We start from the raw sequence: 20,710 nt of genomic DNA on the forward strand, positions 1-20,710 counted from the left end.
TTTTTCTTGAAAATTTAGAAAGGTCCGAAGTCATTTTGCGGTACCTGTAAGTTACTGTGCTATGTATTCGCTTAAATTTCTGTTTTTGTGCACCAAAATAAACTTTCTGAATATAGATCACTATTTGATAATTTGACTATGGTTATTGATTGCATCAGTAACTAAGTTGCCAGATATTTTTTTTAAATTTCCAACCTAAGTCAGCTGATTCAAAAAATGAAGGGGTGTATCAGCAAACATCTATAGGATTGGCCCATGATACAAGAGAAGGATCCACAGAGGCTACAAACTGATATGCATAAATCAACAAGTTTGGTATTAGGCTACTCTATGTTATAATTCAAAAATTCAATTTTGAAGCTATTTTTGGGAAATGAGAATAAAAACCGACTTTCTGACGTTTAAACAATTTATTTCAATAAATTTGTTGGGTAAAAATTTAATGTCTATATGCACAATACACATGGCTATTATCTTGTAAAATATTTTGGCTCTGTGATTTTCATAGCTCCCGTTATTAGCGATTAATTAGCACGGGCTACTACAAAATTTTCCAGTGTAGTCCGGGAACATCGTGAATCTGGGGTGGTAAAAGAATAGACCCTCAGCCCCAGACGCTCACACGACGACGACGAACACGGGGCTAAGATAGCCCGTGACGTAATTTCCGCGTACGAAAACAGCTAGTATTAAGATAGAGTTTTTTTGTTTTTTTTATTGAATGAATCTTTATCCTCGGACTGGGAAAGTTTCTTGCAGAGCTCAATCCTGACAGTTTCGCATACTTGTAAAGGCTTTGATTCACTGACGCAGGCCCGGTCACCGAGATTGGCAGAGTGAAGTTTCCGATTGTTGAAGTCTTGTTGCCGGGGAACTATTCCATCCATTAGATGCAGACGAAATGCTTATTGTGAAGGGTAGGAAGGTAGAAAAATTACCAGTGTATGTGTAGAAAATTCGCAAAGAATAAAAACTAAAAGTCGAGAAATTTCACATTTCTAGCATATTTCCTTCTGTGAAATATTTCACTACCGTACTAGAGTGGGCGTCCTCATAATAGCGATAGCTTATTATGGAGAAAAGTAAGATACGGTAGCCAAAGAAAATCTCAAAAAGAAACTTTACCACGAGCATCGCACCAGGCCTTATAAAACTCTAGGTTATAGCGGACGTTGCTTGTTAGCATGCCCGCTCATATAGCCTACTGTAGCCCACAGGCAGGGGCTCTATCCACGTTTATAATTCTGGGGGGGGGGTGATTTTTAGAGAGTGGGCTGAATCGTCTTCGTCATTCCAAACCACTCCAATAAGTAGGGGGGTGGTCACCCCCCTCACCCCCCCTTTGGATACAGCCCATGCCTACAGGCATTGTTGGAACGACAACACTTCTGGGAATGGTTATGGCGAAAAGTTATCACGACACGATGATCTTTACTATTGATTCGTTTATTGATTCATTCAAAATAACAAGCTTGACGTAGGCTAAAACAACAGAATCCAGGTAACAGGAGAACCAAATAAAAACACCGGAACGACTGACAATCCCACCACCAAAAATTAACACAACGCTCTGTCGTCCTACATTGCCAATTAACTTGACTTCAAACATTGAGAGTTCTTCTTGACTGAGTAAGAAAAAGACCAAAAATAATGAGTCAGAAATCATGGTTGTAGTTACTTAAAAAGGGGCCTATAGTCCTGGTTGGAAACACGTTAGGCTACTGTAAGCATTGCAATCACTAAACACAACCACACAATGTAGGCTAACATAACGGCAAATCTAAGTTACGTGTGTATGAAGCAATAGCCAGAATGCGATTAGGCATTCTTACAAAAATTCAGTTCTTACAATTCCCTAGATTTTTAAGCGAGACGCTGGATTGCGCTAAAAGTCCGTGGTGTTTGTACAAATCAAGTGGATTCCAGGGTTCTGACGCAAGATCAGTGGAGCAAAGCGCGTGACATCAGAGAGAGAGCGATCTCAGGTGCTGCAACTCACAAAAGCGGAACAATGAACAATACAGTAGCCTACTAGGCCTATAGTAAAATCAAGGGCTGTAGAATGTAGAGTCGGGCGAAAAATATACGACTCAGACAGTGGCGTAGCCAGAAAAAATTTTTGGGGGGGGCCAAATATTTCATGAATTGAAGAGAACGACAAAATGTTTGATTTAAGACATTGCCACCTGATGTGCAGTGGCGCATCCTGGTGGGTTAAGCAAGGGAAGCAATAAAGCTGGTGGGGGTTAGAGCGTGCCGAAGGCACGCGTATTCTAGGGGGGTCCGGGGGCATGCTCCCCCGGAAAATTTTTGCAAAATTACACTTAAATAATGGATTATAACGCTTTCTGGAAACACTTTCAGGGTAATATTTGTATGAAACTTATTAGCAGATAAACAGCTATTAACTTAGTAAAGGTAGCTCTTATCTACACACAAACGGGCAAAAACTGCGGCTAAAATTAGAGAACACAAAAAACTCAGCTACACAAAAACCCTACAGAGTAAGCGATTCTGAAATTGCTTCCACAGATTAGTTAAAAGAAGCGTAAATCACGTAAACTTTGCGCGATTTACGATTTGCAAAATTTATGGTGTCTTTCTGTGTGTCTAAAACAAGTCCTGGGGGGTGTTAATAGCCAGATGTCTTGGAAAACAATATAAATTTATACAAATTATATTATATTTTCAACAAAGGGTTCAACTTCGGAATCCAAACTTTGAAAATTTGGGGGGGGCCATGGCCCCGTTCGCCCCCCCCCTGGCTACGCCTATGGACTCAGACTCCTCGATTTAAGCTTATTACTGGCCTAACTGCCAACTTGCCAGAGAACGATCGGAGTCTAGATTTTCAGGCTCCACATCCTGTAGTTTGCGGTAAAATGTAACTCTGTATCCAGTGTTTATCAATATATTGGAGAATTTCATTTTGATTTAACACTGAACTTCGCATCCGCTTTGGCTCCGATTTTCGGACGAAAATTCAGGCTCCGGCTGCAGTAGAAAAGGCCATCAGGGCTTCCCGAACTTTATTGTTCGCGACCCCTTTTAATCTACTAAAAATGTTCGTGACCCTTTACGATTAAAATGATAAACAGTGTGAACTATAGGCTACATTTGTGATATTATTGAAAGGCTTATTAATTCGAACGAAAACTAAAAACAAGCAGCCGGTACTCGAAGCGTATTACTTTATGCGTACCTCTGGCCTCGGTTACTCCTAAAATCCAGCTCCTGCTCATCTCTGCAGCTTGCAGAATCTGACTCTGGCTTCAGTGCTGCCGAAGCTGCTGTACCAAGAAGCGGGATTACTTGGAGTTTTCAGGAATATTTTAAACGTTGATTGAAACGTTTGTTTATTTCATTACAAGCAAGTTGATATGCTATAGCCTACTCGACACTAGTCTGAGCAAGTTTACGGCCCAAAAACATAGCCATTTCATGCCATAAGACAGATTTAAAATAGTCTCCTGCGATGCGATGATCAAAGATGACTCAGGGAGATCCAAGCCTGAAGACTCAGTACAATAAAAAGGCATCAGCACAACTTCTAGTTATGCGATTTCTTCTTAGGGAATGACCTTAGGCCAACGAGTGAACCTCTATCAAATCAGGCCTATGGTCAAAATGTAGTTGAATCCGTTCGATGTTGGCAGTGGCCAAACCAAATCGACATGGAAGAAGTAGGCACCAGAGGCTTATAAATGTTACCAGAAGGCAACAATGTGACAACCGATTTTAATCTGCTATCAAGACAAACCAGCCCTGCACCGCTGACATAGATCAACTCTCATACTAGGCCTGAAGAAACGTACAGGCACAAGGTTGCGTGTGGCTCTAATTCCATGAAGAGATTCTATTTTGTTTTTCTACGGGTTACTTACGTGTGTCACCAGGACTTTGATTTCTGCCCAATATTGCAAAGAAGTTTCTTATGTGCAATCAGTGGCGTAGCCAAGGGGGGGGTTTTGGGGGTTACAACCCCCCCCCCCCTTTGGCACGCGTGTGACGTCACGATATTGAGAGTGATGCTTTCAGTCTAAAAAAAATTGCCTAATTTTATACAAAACTGCATTAAAAGAGCGAGTTTTGCCAATACCAAACATCTCAGCCAGGAATTAGCAACAAGAAAACACAGAGACTTAGCTTTTTTTCCGAAAAATGCCGAAGAAAACATGATCTTATCCTTTTGCTGTGCTATCGGACAGCACCATTTTACAGAAATATTCGTACCCACATTTTTGTTGAAAATGCTCTCAGAATGCACCAAATTCAAAGTAATTTTTCAAAATTTTCTGGGGGAGGCCCCCCAGACCTCCCGCCGTTGGGTGGTCAAAACCCTCCCCTTTCTGAATGCCTGGCTACGCTACTGTGTGTAATTGTGTAATAGTTGACAAAGGGATTTGCTTATACAGGCCTTCCATATTAAATTGTAAAAGGTTACAGTCATAAAGGGTTTTGGTAAGTGCTTATGTATGGCAATAGAATGAAATGTTTAGACTATTTTTCACGCTTGGCGTGGAGCGTATCCGCATTTTCAGACGTAATACGGCACTAATGCGGTGGTTAGATGGTATTCGTATAGCATTTGAAGAGCTAGAATAGTAGTCTAACTGAACGGGGTGAATGCACCGCTAGCAGTAAATGAACATATCTGATCAGCAGGCTATATATAGCCAAGTTTTCTTAAACGAATTAGAGTTGGTATTGTTTCGACAGCATGCAAAATGTAACTTCATTTGTTACATTCTTTTTAATATACGGTAAGTCATAAACAGTTTAGGTAGCTGTGGATATCTTTTAAACAAATATTTTCTTATAATAGGCATAATGGGATATACACTACACAGTGGAAAAATTATCGCAACTTTCAATTGCTTATAAACAGGTTTTGAAAGAAAGTAGGCCTACGCCTTAGACATAATCTATATCTTTCATACAGTAGCCTATACAGTAGGCCTACTGTAAAAGTTTTAACATGCTCAGTAAAGTAATTAAGTTACGAACGTTAAACAGTGATTTTAAAGGCCACAATCAACCAATAGTGTCAAAGAGGCTTTTACATTTTGCAGCCGAAGGTGAAATTGCCACATAACTAGATTGAGCATGCAGCCTTTACCTATTAATTGTTCCTATAGCAAATTAATTATAAACACATTATGCATCGAATCAAGTAGGCTATGGGAACCTAACATTAGATATTTTAGCTTGACTGTTTTTCATACAAGATAACTTTTCATAAATTGCTGCTTTTTTAACGATGAAATAAGTTAAACAAAGTAATTTGTGTTTAAAAATTAATCTTTTTGTCGTCTTCTGCAGTGGTCAGTCTTGCATCAGGTGCCAGCAGCTACCCTGATTTGTATTGGTCTATGGATGGGGTTGAAGGTGTCACACTGTACCCTGATATTGGCAATCGTAGCATATGGACATCTCAAATGAACGTATCGGGATACGAAACAAGTTTGTAGGCTATACGGAAGCAAATTTGTCGAACTAACACAAGTTGATTGCATTCAAAGGAGTAAAAAGCATCAAATTAACACATATTTGAGAAACAACTTTATTTGTCAATCACATTTTATAACAGTAGCCTACAAAATAAGCTTACATCACAATAATATACAAATCATAAATATAGAGAAACGTTTCGGCTAAGTAGTAAGTACGTCGGTGTTGAGCTATTCAATCTGATTAACCAGGAGCAGCGAAAGACCACTTGATTATCCGCCAGATGCTTCCAACTGATCATATTCATAAAACAAAAAACGTATTGGAAGAAAGTTTTTGAATTGGTTAATGGCACCAAAATAATCATATTGTATCAGTGTGTGATTTGATCATCTTCAATAGATGACACATAAGATATTTGATTTTATATGCTAAGACTTGTCAAACATTTCAGTTGTGTTCAAAAACTTTACATCTGATAAATCGTCAGTCATCGTTGATGGTATTTGTGGGAATGCTCTGCTTTTGGATCATTTCAGACTTTTGGTTGGGATTCCTTTCAACCAAGGCTGTTTGTTTGATTTAAATCTTTGCGACGAAGGTCAGTTTATAGTTTTGCATGATGTCATAAATCGTAGTAGGCCTAAACCTACAAACGGAAAAAAAACTTTATTAGACTTTTTCAATAAATAGTTTTCTTTAATCTTCTTTTTCAATTTAGTCATGTTTATACATGTAAAAAATTGATATGATTTGTCTGCTTAGTAGCGTATTGTTATATTGCAAATGGTTTTTGGTTATGTTTCAAATACAAAAGCCATAGCCTACTTGTTCTTAGAAGTTATAATTCGGGTTGTGCAGTAAGAAAATTTAAAGTTATGGGAAATTTATAGTCCTAAAATGGAGCCTTTGTTATTACCAATGCAATGCAGAAAAATGTCTGTACGATTTTTAAGACATTGTTTATTACTTCTGGGATTAGGATGCATGGTCTATATTTTCAAATAAAAAATTTCTACACCGGTAGCACGCAATTTATAAACTAAAACTGTTAAAACTTTCCTTGATTTGTAAACCTTCATGTCGCTGACTTTGTTTTGACGTTGCCAATGTATTTGTCATGCCATAACTTTTATCATTGTTAGGTGGTATCTCTGTTGCAATGTGGATACTCGTCAGAACTTGGACTGACGGGTTGTTTTCGTATATTTTTGGTTCATCTTTATGGTATCTTAATGGTCCAGGGGTTGCGTTATACGAAGACGCGTCTCAGCCACATTTCAAGGCTGTAGCGATTCTAAAAGATGGTGAGCTGAGGAAAAAATATCAGATTAAAGTATTATATTACTCCACTGTTATTTATTCAAATAATTTATTTATTTGAAATACTCGCTAATTCTAGGAAGTAGCCTAGTGTAGTTAATCAGAGAAAACAAAATAACAGCAGGCTTTCTTGACTGTATTAACATTTCGAAAACTAATCTTAGATAATGTCTTTAAATCGAAGTTTCATAACAGCCTACTTCCAAATATGAGAGTCACAATCTATTTTAACAGTTTTATTTTGCGATGCAATCCACAGGAACAACTTATTTTGCTGCTTTCGATCGCAAGTTGATTGAAAATTCGTGGAATCACGTTACGATGACTTGGTCAGCGAGTAATGGAATCCGGGTATGTGACCTACTTAGACTGGCTGTCATTAACCTAACTGGTGGCATTGGAAACGTATAGTTCTAGCAGTGACCTTAAAAAATAGTAGCCTACCGGAAAAGTCCCTCAAAAACCAAGATACTAATAAAACATTCAAAGTAAACACCTTGCTCACCAATACCTAACAATTAAGTTGGTCTATTTTAGGTATAAGGTGAAACGAAAGGTGGGTTGCCTACTTCAAATGGATTTTCGAAATTTTATTTTGAGCTCACATAAGCCTAATTCTATACAAACCTTCAACAAATAAATTATTGAATCCTTTTTTCTAGTCGTGAAAGAAATATATATTTAACAAGTAGCTTCAATTTTAATTTAAAAGTTTTTACTCAACCTTCTAAAGAAATACACTTTTAATTTATGATAGGCCTATTGGTTGAATAAAATGTGTGCGTCTTCAAAAAATATTATTGAGGCTGAAAAGAGGCTCAAACGTACACAAAAAGCGATCAAAACAAAGAACCTTGAGTTAGTCAATTTTTTTTTGTGAGCAATCTTCCCAGATCCCATGTTAAACTAATATTTTCGTTTTCGACCTTGACTTTTACATTGTCTATTTTAATTTACAAATTTTGCTTAAAATGTGTTTAAATCGCTATAAAAAATTAGACTTATAGGCTAAGTTGCCTACATTTCAAACTTCAGTTATTCTATCTTCTGTCCGCAAGGCTATTCTCTTTTTAAAATCGGTCCACGAGAAAAAAAAGTTTTGGGACGCTAGTCTACATTCAAAACACGAATGAAGGAGGTTAAGAAAATCGTCCAATGTAGGCTACTGTAAATTAACCACGACAGTCTTTCTGGAAAACTAATCAGTGAAGTTTGTGTCGCAAGAGAAAAAGAAGTGGAGAACCACCGGCTTGAACACAGATTTTGTATTTTAGGATCTAATTATGGAGATCTTTAAGAAAACTCTGTAGCCTATGGACTATAGGCTACAAATGAGCCTACCAGCGTGATGTAAATGTAACGATGTAGGCCTTTAATAACCAATGTTATAATCTTTGTTATAATCAATGTTATCAATATTATTATTATCAATATTATCAATGTTATAATCTTTGTTTAGCTTTACGTTAACGGTTCGGAAGTATCGTACACGCAAGGACCAAGCAAAGAAGTCAATTTGTCCATTCATCTGATTGATCAACTTCGATTTGGTGGAAATTGGTCTGACATAATCTTAGACGAAATTGGTGTCTGGTACAAAGAACTCAATAGCAGTGAAGTATATCAAAACGCAAAAAACGGAAGCAAAGGTTAATATGCGTCACATTTTATGTCTGAACACAGTTTAATACTTGGCTGTTAAACGCTTTTGTAACACAAAAATACATCTTTACTGTAGGCTACAATCTAAAAATATTTTTCGACTCAGCTCTTCGGAGTTGAGTATCTGCTTTGTTTCTACCGTACTTTTTATGTTTGGTTATAATATGGATCATCTTGAGTTTGATGCAAATAAATAAATAAAAATAAATTATAAAAAGCCTTCTTTTCCAGAATCAACAAAAGCCGAAATAACGTCAACTACTACTATCAATGTCACTGATCCATCAGTACATACAACTGAAATAGTTACGGAAACATATAACAATTCGGACACAAGCGCAGGCAGGAGATTAACAAATAATAGGCTAAATATTTTATTTCCTAATTTGGAGGTCTGTAATAAGGCAACAACAATGTTCATCACCGTTAAAACAGATATAATTTTAGGATGTTTTACATGTTGCCTACTGATCTGATAGGTAACCTACTTTTTTTAATTGCTTTCTATGAGATAATATACCTGCGGTATAGTATTATGTGAAGACTACAGGCGTTGACAGGAGGATCCAGGGGACAGCCTACCTTTGTACCAGGGCCCTGGATGCAAATTTTTTTTTTGCAAAAGTGATTTTTCCAAAGAGGAATAACTTATATATCTCAGAGGTGTCAGAGATTTCATGGTGTCATGACGCCAGTCATGATTTGTTCAGAAAGTTCTCGTTCAGTGTATTAGAAATGCCGTCATTTTTATGCATTAAACTTAATTTACTACGACTTCTTGTTCATTTAAAATACTTGCAAATGTTGTCTTGACTAGGGCGTTGGAAGTTTTTAAACGGCGACGTCAGCGATAAAAGTTTGAACACCACTGTAACTACTTCTATATGCATTTCAATGTTAAAACCATATTTCATTGATACTAAAGTGTCAGGTCTTTAAAGTGAGGTAGTGTAAAGTTTCTGTTCTTACTTATTTGTTTCAGCAACCACAAAGCGTATCACAATCGCACAAACCCAAAACAGTTCAATATATGGGCCAACAAGTACTCAAACCACGGGTGTTCCTGCAGTGGCGATTACAGAAACCTCATTGCAAACCAATTCGACAACTATAATGATAACTACAGAAAGACCCTTTTGGTGTAAGTGCCCTTTTAAATAGGTTAATAAGAAATTTAAATATAATCTATATTCATATTTCTCTAACTAAGATTATTACACTGTGAATACATCATTCTCAGACGACGTTTCAAAATAAAGGTTGCATTTTTTACAATGGAATCAATGTAGGCCTAATGCAATAATAAATTATGTATTGTTAACTTGTTGGGCAAGTGAGAAAGAAGTAGGCTAACATTGTTTTATGTTGTGTTGCATCCACAGATGCATGGACAGTGGAAACAGTGATAGCTGTCACTTGCGGAGTTGTCATTGCCACCACTCCATTAATTTTGTGTGGAATCATCTTTTATTGCATTGCATCTCGACGAAAAACAAAAAAACAAAAAAGAAATACGTAGAGCTTTCTTACACGTCTTTGATCTGCGACAGAATGCATCAATGCTGTTCTACTGTAGGCTATCGCAAATAAAATTGCCTCCAAACACCTTCGGGGTTTTAGTCTGTTGAACTCCCTCAAGTCAAACATTCTTTAAATAGACCATACTTCAAATAATTTCGCTTAAAATTTAAATTTTTTTTTTGCAATCTGTTTCGTTGAAACTTTCAAACAAAAATAATTATCTAAAACATAGTGTGCTTATATATTTTGGCATTCTTTCTTTGTTTTCACCTGATTGAGAAAACGTTAGCTATTTAGCGAAATATTCAATGACTCTATAAAATTGCAGAACGTTGTTTCTTTTCGTTTATAAAACACATTTTTAACGTACCGTACCGTAATCATTTCCGTCGTTTATCATCACGTGTAGCCTATTGGAAAAGAATTTCATGAAGGACTGTTTGACAGATTGACCGGCATCTCGACAATTCTTTGCACTGCAGCCTACCAGTAGGCTACTTCAGCAGTGAAGGTTTTCAAAGGAACCGATACTTTTCTAACTTGCAAATCAGTAACTTTTAAGCAATAGCCTATAAAAAATGGATTGATCTGCTAACTGGATTACTGCAGGTCAAAAAATAAGTAGCCTAATAGCCTACATCTTGGCTGATGGTCAATATCAGGCCTATATCCATTCAATCAAAGTTAATGGATACCATAAATGGATCTTTTCAGGGACCGAGTAAGCTAACCGCCTGATTCGTTAATCGAGAATAAGTTTGGACCATCATCATCATATATCAATCATCATCTACCTAAGTAGCAATCATTCTCTTTCATTGAAATGTAAACATCATACAAAATTACTTTTCATAAAGGTGTGTTTCCATTTTGAGCAAGTAATGTGTTGGCTTTGTCACTTAATCACGTTTATTCCTGGTCAATTTTCTCAGTTTCAGCTGCTCAACCCTGTGCAAAGTTTTTTTTTTTCATCATACAATAAAAAGTGTAAAACCTTATTTCAGAATCAGAGTATGTCCGAAACGAAACTTATGAGGACATCGGTATCATTGTAGCTTAAACCTAAACCCCAAGTTTATAGACCTTCAACGAAGCGGGCTACAGTAAGTTGAATTATACTACACACTTTGAATATATCACAGAGAAAGTTTATTTGCGTTATTCCTTTGTGGCTGATTGTGAAAAGCTTTATGTTTGGACTGAGAAGGTCTCTTGTGAAACTTAATCCAGGAAGTTTCTTATATTAGCAGGCCCAGTCGTCGAGATTGGCAGAGTGAAGTCTCCATTTGTCGTTGAAACGCCCACAGCTGTGGACGTTGTTACAATACTGTAAAATGACGCTATTTCCCACGATAAAATCACCAAACGAAACTTTTGAAACTCTTCTTTTGGAATCGGATCAAGCCATTACAACTCCTGCGGAATAGATGCGTGCAAAACGTGCACATAATAATCGGCGTAAAGTTATGAAAAATAGTTTGGGAACATACCGGGCAGGATGGGTCCAGATTCAAAGTATTGTTGTCTGTAAATTGTTTATGGAATGGTTCACAAGACAATAATGATCGATGAAATAACTCACAGTCTATGTGAATATTATTCCATCGCTGGGTGCCGCTAAATAGAAAACTGTCTTAAAATCCGTTGCTTAAGCGCGTACTCCAAAAATTTATTCGGCGTTGGTTGATTTTTCCACTTTTTTGTTCACAAAGTCTGGCCAATATTCAATTTAACTACCAAGGTGGACTTTTATCGTTCCCATGACATTGTAATCTTCTTTATGTCAGGATACAATCAGGCCTAGCCGCAGGCTGCACACAGGGGTGCCGGAACGATTTTTGACTGGGAGGAGACAGGATTATGAACAAATGGCACTTTTGTTGCAGAAAGGCCAATTTTTTTAAAGTTTTAAGATAAGATATAGCGATAATGCTCATCTATCAGCTCACTATCGAGTAATGATACAAGTGTCCGGTATACAAAGAAGGGCATCATGCTATGTTATAATAATGTAACCTACGGTGTTGCAGAATTTCATGCCATGAATATTATTTTGAGGCAAAAATAAAATATTATACATAGGCTAAAAGCGAATAGTAGAAATTGTTATATTGCAAAATGTACAGTAGCTTACATGACCTTAAATAGGCACCATTGCTCCCCCTGCCCCTCCATCTACATAAAAATTGAGGGCAGGGGGCATCCGTCCTCCCATGCCCCGCTTTCGGCGCTCCTGGCTGCACATCCCTGCTACTGCTATAGACATAGATGGGCTACGCAACTACATTACTTTTTGAACCGGTACATAAATAGAATACCGTATTCTTTGGGAACTTCACCACCTGCCTGAAAGCCTAACGCGTGCTAACTTGTGTTAAACAAATAAACGTGTCGACTAAACACGACGCCAACATCGCATACTTTGCACGGTGACGTGTCCCTCGTAGCAAATTTAATCACTTCTCAGTTAAATAAGAAAATTGAAAAAAATGATGCTATAGATAAAAAAAATGGACAGTAAAGAACTCAAGTAGATTGCTCAAAAGTAGTGAAATATCAAGTTGAGTCGTAGTTCACTTGAATTTGTAATCCCTTTGCTAACGAATCCTGCAAGGAAGGTTTGACATATTTATCTGTGTGGGCCATTATAAACTTATTTGAAGGTTCAGTGGGTTTAGAGTAATTTCACTTCTGCTGCACCGAAAAGTATACACAGAAAGTTGACTTGTGACAATGATTGGTCTCAAGAGATGTTTTTCCATGTCTGTATTGATGTTAATATCTTGCATGCTGCTGTTTTCATTAGAGGTAAGAGGAAAAAACTGGTCTATACAATATTAGGCTACTATAGATAACTTATTGTTTTACTTTTAAACTTCTGTTTCATGGTTTTAGTCTTAAATTGTTGTCGTAAGTTAATTTTACTTTCTTTGTTTATTGTAGACTTAAATTGTTGTAGCCTAATTAAGATTTAAGCAGTTTCATGAACGTAATGCTTCTGTGATCGATTGTGAGTGTCTTATTTTTGGTCTGACAAAGCTTTTTGGAAAGTTAAATTCCAACAGTAGGCTATTGCATGCCCATAGTTATTCAGGCTTGAATTACTGTCACAGGTCGGTTGTTTTTAAGTTTTAGATTTTTGAGACCTACACTAAAACATTCCAATTGCAAGAAGTAGAAGTACAGTGTACGGTAGTTAATACTTCTACAGTAGGCTACGGTATTGTAAGTGAGAAAGAGGTGTTTGAAGCATTGCAAAAACACTTCGGCTGGGACGTTTAGCCTACATTGCAAATAGCTTTTAAAATGCTCCAGTGAGTCGTTGAAATGACACCTATTTAGATTGAAAAATTACTTAAGCTTACTGTACTTTACGAAAATCTGCTTATATCTACTGAAAAGCATTAAAAATTTGATAAGAGATTTAAAAAAAAAGTTATTTACATTTTAGGTGGATTCAACAATATCAAAGAAAAAGAAAGACAAAAAAAATAGAAAGGGGCAAGATAGGCCTGACGGGGTGGCATACGACAAGAAGAAGTTTCCCTCGAAATGTCATGGTAATTTACTTCATTTTTAACTTTCTAGTAGGTGGGAATAGATCAGGGTACAACTTTTTTAATTAATTAAGAAGAAAATCTATGTTTTTATTTTAGCCTAACTTTTTTTTGTATAACATAGATAGCACATGTAGCCGGTTGTAACAGTATGGTAAGGAGGCAAACTAACTATACTGCACTCTTGATCGTGAGGAGTCTTATCTTTGGACGAAAGTCTCTTTAGAAGCTTAATCTTGGTTGCTTTGCATGCTTATAGAATTGGAGGGGTTTTCAATCACTGATGCAGGCTCGATAACCAAGATTGACAGAATTTCCGTTTGATAAAGTATTTTCGCCTGTAAATTATGCTATGGGTTTAAACCTCACTATAGCCCAGTCTATAGGTGCCGATGAATGGACAGTTTGCTTGAAATGAGTCACTTAATTAATTGTCAAAAAGAGCTGTCGGAGTTCTTAAGTAAACTAGAATAGCCTAGCCTCTCAATAATAAAGCCAAAAAAATTGAAGTCATTTATAAGTAGCCTAGGCTAGGCTATGTAGCACAATTAAATCTTCATTGACTGTTGTAATTTTCATAGCCTAAGCTCTTTTCAGTTTGTCGACTGATGGTTGAAGAAATAAAAGTTTCCATGAAAGGGGAAACTAAAGAACTTACAGAAGAGCAGATGAAACAAAAGAAAAGAAAGGACAGAAGAAAAACCAAAGGCGAAAAGAAAAGAGAAAAGTAACTTCAATCGTGAAGCTAATCATAGCCCACAAATGCAACTGCCTTTGTGTTAATGCATGTCTATTTTGGAAAAGGGTCTTCAACGAAAATATTTTAACGTTGACTAACCAAAAAAAATTGAGCCTGAAACACTGATTTTTTACACTCATCTTAAATCACAGGTGTAAACTAATCTCGCAATGCGAGTTTACAGCATGTTTGCAAGTCTAAGTCATCTAGGTTTATACGTTTGGGGTTTTCAATTCAATTCTTTATAAATTTAGTTCGGCATTTTTTTTAATTTTGGAATTAAGTTATTAGATCCTTGTTTGCTGTAGGCATGGGCTACACGAGAATCCAAAATTACGAAATGGGCTTAAGTCTAAAACTCTAGCACTACAACTTTTGTCTTCAAAAGTTGTGTTAATCGCATTAAAAGACATTTTGTTATTCCAATTAGAAGTCGCATTTCCGCCTTAATTTGAGCCTTCACTTTGAGAGAAAATGATGAAACTACATCATTTCATTTCTGTTTCATGCAAACAGTTTAGTCCAAATGTGCACCAACTTGCTTATAATAATTTAGCTTACTATTTCAGAAGCATGCCAATTCTTGTTGCAATTGAAGAAGTTTGTGACAAAATGCTCGAATACATACCACAGGAAGAAGACCGATCAAAGTTTCGGTGAGGCAAAATAATTGCTTATACACAATTTAAGGTACTGCGACAGCTTTTTAAGCGAAGGCTGGCATACTTGTAGGCTATCTATGACGACTTATGTTACCCCTCACCCATTCTGCAACAATAGGCTACTGTAGGGGAAGGTGACTATAGTTGTGCAATTTTTAACATTTTAATCAAAAACTGAATCATGAGTAAAGTTAGCAAACAAACGTTATGATGTGGTTATAGTACAAGCATTTACCAACAAAAAGCACTACAAAAATAAAGTTTTGCAAATAAACTGATAGGTGCTTTTGACATTTTAAAACGGTGACTAAAGTTGCACAACTATGGTCATAGGTATCCATAGTTGTGCATTCCTATTCCTTAATTGTGCAACTGCTTTGGGTAGGCCTATAACTTTAATATTGCAGTAGACGTTCAAATACAAAGCGGACAGGGTCATACGCATTCAGCAGATCTTCACTTGAAACCCTCCATGCTGTATAGAAATGGCAGTAATGGCTTATTTTGCAATAGTTAACAATGGCTCTACATACAAAAACGTCGCTGTATAGCAGGTGTTTTGTTTGTTGATAGGTTACACAGATAAGAAGCAAGGAAACAATGAAATTCAAGTCTACTTGACAAATCAGCAATTAGGCTATTATTCGCAGTATTGGCACACATACATCACAGGACCATTTGTGCATTTTTCATGAGCCCAATTTTTGCAAGGCCCTGCTGAGCTTGAAGCATTCTCAAAATTACAGTGAGACCAACTTTACATTTGATCCATGTCTCCAATCCCAAATACCTTTCAGAACACACCATGCACGCAGGCCTGGATTTAGGGGGGCAGAGAGTGCAGGTACTCCGCCCCTCCCCCCCCTTTTGAAGCCCCCCCCCCGACGTGGAAAAAATGTAATTTTGTGTTGTTTTTTTTTTCTTTCAGCCTCTGAAGTTTGTGCAAAATGTTGTGCAGTGCTGGATTAATGCCACTGTAGACGTAGAGGTGTTTTTTTGCATGGGGCACCCCGATCAAGAAGTGTCCCGGGCCCCTCATCAGCTAAATCCGGCCCTGCATGCACACATTCTCTCCCTCCATGTCACTTCCGCAGGCATTGTCGGAGGAATCGTCATTTAGAACCATTTGGCTTTCATCCTCTGAAGAGCTCAAAGAAGAAGCTTGAAGTGTTGATTTCTTATTTTTACGTCTTGATTTGCTACCTTTTTTGGACCTTCTTGAAACTCTTAATTTTCTTTTTGCTTTTCAACAATTTTTCCTTTAACGGCTATTGCTTTTCATGAGCACTAGTGCGAATAATCGACTTTCTTCTCTTCCTTTAATTGAACTGAAGTTTGCGAGGAGGAGCTTTAGGAATTCGAAGGATATCTGATGGAAAAATATATGTAGCCTATAGCCTACACATTAGAAGGATTTTCACTGCTTTGGAGAGCTACTGGTGTGCTGAGAATATATATTGTCTCAGGTGCTGAAAATTTTCAATATCAGTGCTTAGAATTTTCGTACGGTGTCCATAGTTGTGCAGAATGCTCAACTAAGGAATCACGTGCTGCACAACTATGGAATCAAGACTCCGCCATCTTGAAAGGGATTTTCTGACCACACTGCAAAACCTTTTTCCAGAAGAAGTGCAGGTAATGCAAGCTCTATGCACCTTTACTGATCACAAATAAGCTCACTTTCCTAGAGAATCAACATCTACTAAAAATGACAACTTATCTGATATCTCAAAAACCAGGAAAAAATGCAACAAACTAACATTTATAGCAACAGCTTGCATAGAGAACGCACTAGAAATCTGTTATCTATGAGAGATGAGCTCATTACTTGGAGGCATCACAGGAGTGTGGTCATGCTTGATCAACCATGCATGAAATGGCGAGAAATGGCACATGCACAACTATGGAACCTGCACAACTATGGTCACCTTCCCCTACTCATGTTGTTGTGTTTAGCTTTTGACATCAACATGTAGTTTGTTTTCACGTCAATTTGCTTCAGAATTTTTTTATTTTGATGAGTTGACGGTACCGGTACATCATAGTCCAACCTATTTTAACAGGTAGGCTAAGCTTTTTCTTATAATGCATTCGTTTATTTGTTAGATATGTCAGGAAAAAGGATTTAAAAGACACCAAGTCACTGATAATGTCCCAAAAAGAAAATGAAGATGCATCAAAAGTACTCGAAGATGCGTACGAGCGCTTTCGTCACCCAGAAACAAACCGAATGATGTCATTGGTAGGCTTCGCAGCTCCGGTATCTTAAAACTGCTAGGCTGCATTTAATGAGAACTAGGCCGCTAAGTCTGCTGGTCAGCTTCCATGGCGCAATTATTGTATAAATCTGTAATAAAATTTAATATAAAATTATATTAAATTATGTGTTTAAATTTAATATAAAATTTAGTCCACACGCCTGTGGGCCACCCTGTAGATAAGAGCTAGACCATGCAAACAAGTAAGGACATATCAAGTTGGTTCAACTCTTGTCTTGAGGTGTGCGCTTGAGCAACGCACTTTAGGCACACCTTTCCATTCAGTGGCACATAGCAAATTACACGGTTGACTGGCAGCAGCAGATGGGAAACGTCTAGGAATACACTTTATCAACCAACCAAAACAAACTATAAAATGCAACAGGCCTACTGTATTGCCATTGTGATAAAAGTTTGTAGAGATTACAGTATTTCAGAGAGAGGTATTAGAAATTAAAAAAAATACCTTTCAAGTATTTAAGTTACAGTAAAATAGCCTTTTAACTTAAATGCAAAATAAAAACATGATTTACAAGATAGTTTTGTTTTTACAGTGTGACGAATTAATCAACGTGCATGAAAATGATTTGTTGAAGTGGAACAGCATGCCAGATAAAGAAGATTTATTTGACTTCTTATGCAGACAAAGGTGGGCTAACACACAAAAGACTAAGCTACCTATGTGCGGTGCCTTAAAATATCTCCCACAAACCAAGCCAAGATGGCAAAGCCCCTTTGGAATAATATTTGACTATTGGTAACCAGGGATATCTAGAACAACGGGATTGCTGACTCTGTTTTGGAGTGGACAATAGGAGGGTTACTGCATCATTACTGCACGAACTAAAATGTAGATTTTTCAACATACAACCCATTTCTTGTTTTTAAAATGATGCTTGAAAATAAAATAATTTAAAAAAAGCAAAAAAAATTTTGAAAATGTGGCCGTTTTTCCCCAAACCGCAACCAAGTGGTGAAAAATACACAAATATTTTTAATACTACTTACTGGATTTAAATAAAATTGTAACAGGATGTTTATAAGTATCAAGACTGAAGCTCTATGGAAGGAAATGAAGATATTTTGAAAAAATAAAAAGTTATTTGAATTGTTGCATTTATTCAAAACTTTTTGATCTTCGGACATGAAACAAATGGGTGCCGACAGCATCATGGACAAAATTTCCAAAATCCTTTGACCAGAGGCTTTGCATGTTTACTCTGTCTGATAGTGTTAAAAATTTGAAAGCGATTGGCAAATAAATGAAAGAGATATTTGGGATTAAAATTTGGTACTTGGTCAAAAATCACATTTTACGAAAAACAACAATAGACATTTTCAACACCTTAAAGCCTCCTTTATCATAATTAGACCCTTTTTTTTCCTCTGCTTGGGTTTGTAATTTTTTCTTAAGTGCTTTTAATGTTTTTCTCCTGGCCTTGGATGTGTCAAAGCTTCTTTTTCTTGATTTGTCAAGTCAAAACTTGTTGAGTATTTGGCAGATTTCTGAATACGCAGAGATTTTGCCACTGTCTTGTTTTCCTAATTTTTTTTGCTGAAGTAGAAGGTTGGCAAAAAGGGCTTTGATCTTCTGTTGTTGGATGGCTTTCTGGTGTTACAGGAAAGGTTACACTTGTGTTACAGTAACAGTTCATCAAGTCTACCACCATTGTTAGACTTACAACCAACCTTATCCAACTTTCTTTGTTTAGCAATACCACGAAATTGAATTTTCTTACTTCTTTTCATGTTTTTTTCATTTCCCATTTTTGATGACTAAAACCTGCCCAAAAGTGATGCAATAATCAATTAAATATGAAAACTAAAGCTGTGTTCAATACTCAATAGTCTTGGATAACTAACAGCAAAAGTTTGCTTTAAAATGATGATCTTAAGTTATAGACAAGGCCAACCATTAGTTGTTGCTATGGGCGTTGCTAGGAAAGATGCCTTGGAGTGCCCATTTTCAAGACCTTATTTTAGCTTCACAGCAGGGATATTTAGAAAAGGCGACTTCTCAACAGCGTAATTGACACGCGCTTTCGCCTTTTCATTTTCTGGCGTTAACAGCGCTGACCCTTCTAGTGTCCATCACTTTATCGAAATTTGCAAAGTCAGCAATCCCGTTGTTCTAGATATCCCTGTTGGTAACATGTGTAAATATTAGCAAACTTAGTTTGGGCTAATACTGCTTAAATTTTTAGTTGGGATAGCGTAAGCATGGGAGCATTGGGCCATGGGCCTCTCCGTTTCCATTTTTCTCAGACAATTTAGTTTTGAACTAAAAATTTGGATGTTTTTTGGCGAACAGCAAACAAATAAGTCTCAAAATCTCATCAAAAACATAATAAAAGCTTGGGAACATAATCATGGGAACCCGAACTTTACTTTAGCCTGTTTGTTTCAGAGTTTTCAAAGCTGAAGACGTATCGGACAGCTGCTTGAAACAGACTTCAGTCAAAGATGATTTGTGGACACAAGCCTTCGATGCAATCTTTGAAAAACATCCAGAGCTGAAGAAACAAGAATTTTGAGATGCAAGCAAAAACTAAACGAACAGAAATAGAATTATCAAGTTGGCAAATAACGCAATAAACAATTTTCACGTCCAACTATACCCACAAACGTAGGCTTAAAGGAAAAATGTGAATCATGAGCTAGTGATGTCCAACCCACGGCGTGAAGGTTCGTGAGACACCGTTGATAGTGTGGAGTACTCAGAGGTGGGCACCCGCTACTTGGGCCAAAGTAGCGCGCGCTACCGCTACTTCTTCCGCTACTTTTGTCTAAATGACACTAGGAAACACTCAAGTCCCTAGTGACGCAAAAATGACCTTGAAAACGAATGTAATCATTCGTTTACGCTGTCATTTTAACGTCGTTATAGAAAACACATTTTAAGGGAAATTTATTGTTACGCATCTTTCAAAAACACGAGCATTTCAAAATGAGAGTCACTAAGTCCTGCCCGCTTTCGCTTAAGCACATTTTTTCCAACAGAGAAAAGTTTCTCCACCGCAGCACTGGAAGGAATGGGGTTGTTGTATTAATGAACAGCTACGTTTTAACTCGGTATTCGAAAAGCTCAAGGACTTGCTCTTGTCCGAAAAAAAGGCGTCCACAGTTGCTGCTTCCTTCTGCACCGCCGTTTCACGGGATGGCGCAAACACTCCAAAAAATACATCCTCGGAGTCATGACTGGTGTTGGTGTCACTCTTCTCGGTATCAACCTGGCTGGATGTCTCCCGCAACAGTCGAATTACATCTGTCTTGACTTTTTCTCGCAGTGCGTCAGCATCATCCGTGGAAACGTAGTGCAGAAATTGTAGCCACGACGTCTTGAAGGAGGGATGAAGATATGATGCCATAACGCATTTCATGTTGTTGAAGTACTTGTTGAATCGTTTTTTCACCCCTTCAAGGACTTTCACTTTCAACTCCTCACAGGTCACAAGATCACTGATCTCGGTCAACTTCTTCTTGCAAATTGTGATGGTTGGAAGCAAGACTCCGTAATATGTCTTGGACTCGCCCTGA

The 20,710-nt window shown here is 37.2% G+C and overlaps 2 protein-coding genes across 2 annotated transcripts; both read left to right on the plus strand.

Moving 5' to 3' along the window:
* Positions 1-4,620: 4,620 nt before the first annotated feature.
* On the plus strand, positions 4,621-10,957 carry LOC145780078 (uncharacterized). The gene is made up of 9 exons (XM_082591788.1): positions 4,621-4,763; positions 5,323-5,463; positions 5,906-6,052; positions 6,597-6,758; positions 7,034-7,125; positions 8,234-8,423; positions 8,668-8,778; positions 9,419-9,577; positions 9,819-10,957. The coding sequence occupies exons 1-9, from the start codon at positions 4,721-4,723 to the stop codon at positions 9,953-9,955; spliced, it is 1,182 nt and encodes a 393-aa protein (XP_082447914.1). The 5' UTR covers positions 4,621-4,720; the 3' UTR covers positions 9,956-10,957.
* A 1,733-nt stretch (positions 10,958-12,690) lies between these two features.
* Positions 12,691-19,707, plus strand: LOC145780239 (uncharacterized). Its single transcript, XM_082591941.1, has 7 exons — positions 12,691-12,765; positions 13,409-13,517; positions 14,112-14,241; positions 14,823-14,909; positions 17,022-17,157; positions 17,728-17,822; positions 19,581-19,707. The coding sequence occupies exons 1-7, from the start codon at positions 12,691-12,693 to the stop codon at positions 19,705-19,707; spliced, it is 759 nt and encodes a 252-aa protein (XP_082448067.1).
* The last annotated feature ends 1,003 nt before the right edge of the window (positions 19,708-20,710 follow it).

This window comes from Aplidium turbinatum, chromosome 11 (genome assembly GCF_918807975.1).
Source record: "Aplidium turbinatum chromosome 11, kaAplTurb1.1, whole genome shotgun sequence".
Taxonomy (NCBI): domain Eukaryota; kingdom Metazoa; phylum Chordata; class Ascidiacea; order Aplousobranchia; family Polyclinidae; genus Aplidium; species Aplidium turbinatum.